The sequence below is a fragment of the Clinocottus analis genome, unplaced genomic scaffold (genome assembly GCF_023055335.1).
Source record: "Clinocottus analis isolate CAN_PGR_092001 unplaced genomic scaffold, fCliAna1.0.p SCAF_10, whole genome shotgun sequence".
Lineage (NCBI taxonomy): Eukaryota > Metazoa > Chordata > Actinopteri > Perciformes > Cottidae > Clinocottus > Clinocottus analis.
The window spans coordinates 2,465,509-2,473,907 of record NW_027175821.1 but is presented as its reverse complement, the minus strand read 5'-3'; the positions used below and the strand labels follow the sequence as shown (position 1 = coordinate 2,473,907).

Here is an 8,399-nt window from a genome sequence, read left to right as displayed (position 1 = left end):
ATATATAGAGTCATATATATATATATATATATATATATATATATATATATATATATATATATATATATATATATATATATATATATGGTGCTCCACTGTATCATCGGGCGGCAGGACATACCGTTCAGCTGAGCTCGCCAAACTTTCCACGTGTGAATGTCACCAGGCGCTTTTGGACGTCTGAAATGAAAGAACATCTTCAATCATTATAACTTATTGTATGACTGGATATTATGACTGGAATACAAAAGGTTACAAATGTTCTTTTTATTGACCATCACAAATTGACAATGGTGATGTTTCATGATATCGGAGCAAAGGCAGACATCTCAACAGACAATTTATACAACAGCAACTCACACCAAATCCATGTAGATTAATTTATAGCACACATAGAGAAATAATTTGCTTTATTGATTTGGGGTTAACACAGAGGCCTCCAACGCTAAAAGCACCTGCTTAAATGTACGTGTTGGACAGGAGCCAAACACTTTGATTCCTCAATATCATTCGACTGTGACGAGAGCTTCTAGTACAACAAGAGGATGCTGTATTATTGAATCGTTGTTGTTGGATACCATTGGGTTGTGCAACCACGTCAGGTCAAAACTATCTTATCGGACTCAGAACAGGCAGCCAGCATGCTGGCATCAGGGATGTCTCATTGTGATCCAACTTGGCACTGTTGCAGGTGTTGACACCAGAAGATGCTGTGAAACCAGTTCTGCAGCCTATTCCGGCATATGGCGTACACGCCATTAACCTTGAGGGCATGGCCATCGTCTGGCCGGCCTGCCGGTGAGCGTATATAATGATGCTGCAGGTGGATGAGAGTGGCAGAGAACCTCCAGACAGGTGAGTTGAGGGCGTCATGGCTTCCACATCAGTGCTCCTGCTTCAGCTGCTCCTGGTCTCTCTGGCGGCTGCATCGCATTACTTTGGGGGATCCACGAGCTACAGCTACAAAGGAAAGAACCCCGATGGAACATTACGGGTGAGAGATGCAACTTTTGATGTGATATGCACCGAGCATTACAGATGATGTGTGAATATGTTTCCCCTGGGGTTTGTCATGTTCTGGGAAACGCTTATTTCATTCCTTTATAATAATTGCTGCTGTTATTTTAATTGAGTTTAAATACTTTGATAAGATAATATATACACGTTTTTTCTAGTATATACATATATTTATATATATATATATATATATATATATATATATATATATATATATATATATATATATATATATATATATATATATATATACTTCTGATTCCTGCTTTCATTCTTACTGAGAGGTTATATTTTGCTCTCGTGTTTTGAATTTTCTCTCATATTTAAGGTTCATACACTAGTTTCATGTAAACACATTCAATGAGTTAAGATTACTTTTCATTGATTATTATATGATCTATAACTTGTTTAGGTAAAAAGAAGAATGTTGACCTTTAGCCTCGTTCTAAAGAATAATAATTTCACTAAAAAGTAAAAAAAAATGCATGAAAGCTTGATTTTACAAAAATGTAATATCCAAGGACATATTAGAATATTTTAATGATTTTTAAAACATTTTAATTAGATTTAAAATAGGGACATTAATTGTTCAGACTTTAGTTTGTTGTTGAACATCTTTCTTAAAATGGCTTAATAAGAGTCAAATAACTGATGTGTTTACAAAATACATGAATGTAATTCATGAAAATGTCCTTAGCTCCAGTAGAGCAACCGTCTCTGACTGTAGATTTCTTCCACAGGTGGAGATTCGCAACAGAGACACCTTTGATGGGTGTCAGTACTCCCTCTATTGGAGTTGTTTCCAAGGAAATTGTGGCTATGTCCGCAGAGCTCAGAGAGGTGTAATTGACAGGAGCACCAATGCACCAAAATACAACAGACAATGGTGTGAAACTGAAACCGTCAGCACAAGAAACCTCGCGAGTGACAAACCTTTTCAAATAAGGTGAGTTTTAATTTCCCTCTGAAATCGTATCAATGCCGCTGCACTTCATGTGTATTGAGTCAAATGTGTGGAACCGACAGTCGTATTTGTTGGGCTCATCGTGAAGAGAAGCCATTGTTCACTCCAGCGCTTCAAGAGTGTCTTTTGATTGATGCACATACCAGGGCTGCAAGCTGCTGTTGGATCCCAAAGCGTGACTCATCTAGTTCTAATTGGAGACTACTGACTTCACTGGATTTGGGAAGAAGATCTGACACTGGAAAACCAAACAGATCACCAGACATTGCCATTCTACCTTTACTCAGGTGAGTCTCCTGCAGTTAGCATGACATGTAGTTTTTACAACATTTTTCTGTTGGGAAAAGCTAAACTAAAGTAAAACATTGTATTCTGCCTTTTAAATTAAGATTGTATTTATTATGTCACATGTTATAAACCCTACTACACCTCTACCAGCATGCCACTAGTTTTATATTACTTCTTGCATTTGTCTAGCTATCCAGACGTGCATGTTTGTGTCTCTGCTGATTTGATGCTCGTGTGTTAAGGATTCTTTGCATGGTAGATTGTTACTAACACATGTTAATGTGTCTACTCAAGAGTTCCCCAGAACTGCCCACGGACATACAAGCTGATGTCCTTTGATCCTGATGGCGACAAAGTTCGATGCAGATATGGAAATATACCACATGTAGAGTGTGGCTCGTGTCGCCAACCTCAAGGCTTTGTCTTAGATCAGGTAAGTTGAAATATCTATTTCCTAATACATTGTAATACCTCACTAATGCTTTGCCTCACTTAACCTTAAATGTTCACATTGTCAGGGCTCTTGCACATTACACTACCAAAACTCCACAGCCGACCCCAGAGTTTTTGGATTTGAGTTGATGGTGGAAGACTTCCCACAAAGGCCCATCACTCTGGCCTACACTGATGGATCCCAATCCGCCAGGGCCCCACTGGGTGTGAGGCATAAAAGATATGTACCGTACCCATGGTGGTATAGTACTCAAATCACTACACAGTACCCAACAACCACAACACAAGGAACCACCAAACCATACCGATGGTGGTGGTATAATATTCAAACAACCACACCATACCGAACAACCACCACCGCAGCACCAACAACCACCACAGGATGGTGGTGGAGGTATAATGCTCAAACAACCACACCATACCCAACACCCACCAGGGCAGCACCAACAACCACCACCACAGGATGGTGGTGGTGGTATAATGCTCAAACAACCACACCATACCCAACACCCACCAGGGCAGCACCAAGAACCACCACAGGATGGTGGTGGTGGTATAATGCCCAAACAACCACACCATACCCAACACCCACCAGGGCAGCACCAAGAACCACCACAGGATGGTGGTGGTGGTATAATGCTCAAACAACCACACCATACCCAACAACCACCACCGCCGCACCAACAACCACCACAGCACCACCAACAACCACCACCGCCGCACCAACAACCACCACAGCACCACCAACAACCACCACCGCCGCACCAACAACCACCACAGCACCACCAACAACCACCACCGCCGCACCAACAACCACCACCGCCGCACCAACAACCACCACCGCACCACCAACAACAAACTCGCATGCCAACACTACTCCACTCAGTAAACTACCGTTGCAGTTCTCCTTTCTTGGTGAGTTATTTTTCTTGTGCAACAATATTTTCAATTATCGAATCCACAAAAAATGAAGAAAAAACTGTTGTTTTAGCTCTGGCAACAAGTTTACAGCAGCAAAAATGACAGTTTTCAGTATTAGTTACTTATTGCACTTTGGAAAGTAAATGAATCTTCTTTTTTTAACTCCAGTGGACCCACCTGCTCCCTCGTGTCAGGAGGGACTCTACTTGCCAAAGTTTCTGGACCCAACACCTTTAAATGGAGCCCGAATCCGAGCAGAGGTCAGCAAAGAAGTGGAGATCGTAGTCAAAGCACAAGCGGCATACGCAACGTGAGTGAGGACCAACATGATCAGTGATGAATTGATATCATCTGCAATACGGAGTCGAGTCAATACATCTCTGGTTTCCATGTTTTGTTTTCACACAGGATACATGATATTATCATCAGTGGCCCAATGAATGTCTCCAAGCAAAGGAACACACATGGGGAGTTCGTCATCCGCTGGACGCCTCTCGAAGATGACCTGGGAGATTTTTTCCCGATTTGCTTTGCCGTTGAAGCGGTGACCGGGTAAGCTTTGGGCTCCTGATGAGGGCATTTGTGTACCGTGTGCCTTGATTTGACTTTGTAACACTTTTATTCAGATCTGCTGTAACTGCTATCACACAACAGCATCATCACAACCACAACACACCATCTTCACAGTAAGTAACATCTCTCTGTTTTTCTTAACATGACTTAAAATGTGTTTTTAAATAGATTTCACTCATGAACACAAGAGATCACACATCGAGATTAAGTCTTCTCTTAAAGGTACAAAATATAATGTCATATCAGCCAAACTGAAACAGGAATTAAATCAGTGTTCATCAATGCTCCTCAGGTCTGGCATCTATCAGTCCGAGATGAGATGTGTTCTGGTAGAAGTTCGGAAGAAGCAAAGTGAGTCTATTTTAATGTTTTGTTGTACAACTACTGCTGTAATGGTGGATATTTTCACCTACATCAGATGCTAAACTCTAAGTTAAAGGGCCAAATATTGGCAGCACGGCTGGTGAACTTTAGAGTTTTGAAGACATGTACTTCCATAAAGAGCTATGATTTGGTAAACCTTCCTGCCAAACTAAGTACAGAGCCATCATTATATATAAATGACTTGCTTAGTGTATATAGAAAATATTTAAAATCTCGAATTGTTTACATCAATGTGTACTAGCTTGCAGTCTTCTTCTTCCCTGTGTTTGCTGAATTTCTTGATGGCCTTACTAGCGCCTGTACATAAGTGGAATACCAGAGGGTATAATGTCTATTTTTAAAAATCTCTTCCTCTAGTTAATTCCAATGTGATCTGCACCGAGTCCACAATGACAGTACAGGTCGAGAAAGCTTCATTCCCTGGACTCCAAGAGGACCATTTGCGGCTTAATGACGCCACCAACATCGCCTGCAGAATGCAGTCCAACAGCACTCACGTCTTCGCTGTCATCCCCCTCAACAGTTGTGGCACTGAGATCGAGGTAAAGCAGGGTTTTGTTACCGGCTGTGCTCTTCTCTCGGTTAATGGTGTTGCCTTTATCTGGATGGGTAATGACTATATAACCATTTCATCTGCAGGAAGACGATGATTACCTTAGGTTCAAGAATGAAATCACCACGTTTGACAACTTAACCGACGTGATCACCAGGAAACACCTGCTGGAGGTGCAGTTCTACTGCCAGTACCCCAAACGTGGAAACGTGACGCTGAGCTTCACGGCACACAGGAAAAAGGTCACAGTTTGGGACCGGGGCTTCGGCACGTTCACCTACCAGTTTGAGTTCTATCCCAACAACCAGTACCAAACCAGGGTGGATCCAAAATCATACCCACTGGTGTATGAACTAGGGAAGAGGATCTACATGCAGATAGAGGCAACCTCCTCCATCAACAACACCGTGCTGTTTGTGGAGTCCTGCAGAGCTACTCCATACGACAACAAAAACTACCAGCAAACCTACTCCATCATTGAGAACGGGTAGGCACCACCTAGTGGCAATAGAGGACATGACAGAGTATTCGTAAAGAGTTGTGGTTTTCTGTCATGTGAGAAGTCTGTAAGTAAATTCCCCTTAAGGTGTGAATGACAGATGATCGATTTGTAGACGGTGGATTCATAGATGGAAATGAAATGTCTCTCTGTCTTGTGTTTTACTTTGCAGATGATTATCTCCTCTTAGTTTAGAGGGTCTTTTATGTCATATGACCATGTCAGGATGGGGAAGTTGATGTCTCACTGACTTTATCTTTTGCACAAGCTCTATAGAACCTTTCCTCCTCATGTAAATACCTACAGTAGAACAATACCTCTGCCCCTCTAACAGCATCCATTAAAAGGTATAGAGTACCAAAGGCAAAATGTCTCATTGTTCTGCTTTGTTTTGCTCTGACTAGGTGTATCGTGGATCCGACCGTACAGACACATTCCCCCTCCCACCCGAGACAGTTCAGGTTCTGCATGGAGGCCTTCAAGTTCATCGGCCTGCATGATCAGGTAAAGACTTGAGCAGGAGACTGTTGATGTCTCTGGGGAATCTCTAAGTGCTTCAATGAATATTTATCCGGCTAGTTTTACTAAGTGATAATCAATGCACTCTTGATGAAGTGGACAGGTGCAAAGGCATGTGCGGCCATGTGAAAAAGAGGTTGAATTCCTGCAACTTTATTAGAGGACTTGAGGACTCGGACCTCACTGACTGTCGGCTCCATACTGGATCTGACCCGAGCGCTGCTCTCCACTGTAAGAGTCCGTCTGCTGAAGTCATGACAGCGTGCTCTGTTGCATTCAGGTGTACATCAGCTGCAATGTCCTGATGTGTGAAGCAGGGAGCCCCGACACCAGGTGCTCGCAGGGATGCATCAACTCCACGATGCCGAGCAGCTGGGCGACTCATCACCGTAGAAAGAGAGAGGTCATATCTCAGAGTTCAAGGCACTTCGTTTCCCAGGGTCCTCTGCGCCTGAAGAGATCAGCGGACATCAACGAAAGCTCAGGTGTGAAAACAGAGAGGCTTCATTTATTACCAGCACACCTCACTTGTTTGAGCTCCACTTTGGACCAGAACAAATGTATAATTCTGCTTCTCTTTCCTCCAGCGATGCACCTGAACCTGAACCTGGTATTCATCGCTGGATGTCTTCTTGCAGCTGTTGGCATGATCAGTGCAGTGATCATGTACAAGGCCAAAGTGTCAAAGGTCAAATACCAACCTTTGTCCACATTTGAGAGCTGAGGCGACACGCTGAATATCAACTCTCAGTTGATCACATTTTACTACATGTAGGTTTTTTGATGGGTTTGCCATTTTATATCGAGTTTTGGGGTGTCTTATGAACTTTAATCTTCATGAATGTCTACAGCTTTAAGAGGAAATATACTTTAACGAGAACAAATCTGTTCCGGTGCAAAGAGGTTGTTACAACTAGACTTGAGTCATTTATGATACTCTTGCTTTAAGGTCCCCTATTATAAAAAGGGAGATTTTCATCTATCTTTTTTAAAATACTTTCTCAATCCATGGAGATATACACACATATTTAGTAACGCAGGTTTCAGAGGGTAAATTCGGGTTTAATCCTGACAGACAGAAAGTAGTAGTTAATTTTATTAAGCTTTCATGTCAACAAAGCCAGTGGGAGTGGGAAAATATATTTTTGTTGAACTTTAAAGCATGTAAAGGTGATCCAGGACAAACCCAAAATATGTATGAACCTGGAAATGAGTGTGATATGTCTCCTCTTATAGATCAATAAAAATAAGCAAATATTTTTGTTTGTCTTCTTTATTTGTCTAAACCTTTGTCATACACATACTGTACAACTATTGAGATATTAAATATGAATATTATTAGTCATAGGATATGTATTTATCCATTAAGTACGGGGTAATAAAGTGAATCAGAATATAAAAGGGTGAATTCAAACCAACTTGTTCAGTCGTGGAAATAGCTATTGGCGAAGTTTCGTCTGGTTTATTTGTAAAGAAACTATTGTTGTGTTCTTTCTGCAGCTTGTGCTTCAACCCCAGAGATGTTCAAACCATTCAAGGACATCATCTCATGTGTTTCAACCTTATTTTCTAGATGAGTTCTGAGATAAGAACAAGCAAAAATGTAAAAGCTAATGATGAGCTAATGATTGATCATTATAGAGTCGGTTGGGCTTGTCGATATCCTCAGGCCGTGACTTACAGCAAGCACGACATGATTGGGGCAGATTGAAGGAAGTCAAGTGGAGATACAAAACAAGGAGTAAACAAGGAGTGTTTCTCTACGTGAAGTGTAGACCATGTCATGTTGATTGCATATGAATCCGATGTCGTTTGGCTAATTTCCTTTTGGCAGTAGGTGGCGCTACGACAATCCAAACATTTCTTCATGTAAACTTACTCAGGCCTGAGTACATTTACATGAAGACATTTCTTCATGTAAATGTACTCTCAGGCCATGAGAAATTTTTGGGCGGCTGGCATAAAGTATCTTGGAGTTACAACAGCTGTCTATAACATAGCGAACGGCACTAAACGGGCGTGTCTTCGGTGTCTTCCAGTCCACGACACGTCAAGTCCGTTCACTGAAAATGCAAAATAATTTTTCATCTTAAGGGTCTTGAGATAATTCTTAAAAAGAATTGAAGTCGCTCGCATAAATATTGTAGGACGTGTTCGTAAAAGTACAAACGCTGGAAATGAGGAAAAATATACAAAAAGTCCCAAATTTGCCGAATTACTGTAGCGCC

The 8,399-nt window shown here is 41.6% G+C and overlaps 1 protein-coding gene and 1 long non-coding RNA gene across 2 annotated transcripts; both read left to right on the top strand.

The window, feature by feature from the left end:
• The first annotated feature begins 851 nt into the window (after positions 1-851).
• Positions 852-2,650, top strand: LOC137788969 (uncharacterized). The gene is made up of 4 exons (XR_011077797.1): positions 852-994; positions 1,758-1,963; positions 2,128-2,268; positions 2,564-2,650. It is a non-coding gene; the product is annotated as an uncharacterized lncRNA (long non-coding RNA).
• Positions 2,651-3,531: 881 nt separating this feature from the next.
• LOC137794024 (ZP domain-containing protein-like) lies at positions 3,532-7,428 on the top strand (the record flags this gene model as incomplete). The annotated part of the gene is made up of 9 exons (XM_068590569.1): positions 3,532-3,637; positions 3,812-3,953; positions 4,052-4,195; positions 4,509-4,567; positions 4,958-5,142; positions 5,240-5,640; positions 6,057-6,156; positions 6,452-6,656; positions 6,759-7,428. Coding segments are annotated over 9 exons (1,479 nt in total), but the record flags the coding sequence as incomplete, so codon positions are not given.
• Between the last annotated feature and the right edge of the window lie 971 nt (positions 7,429-8,399).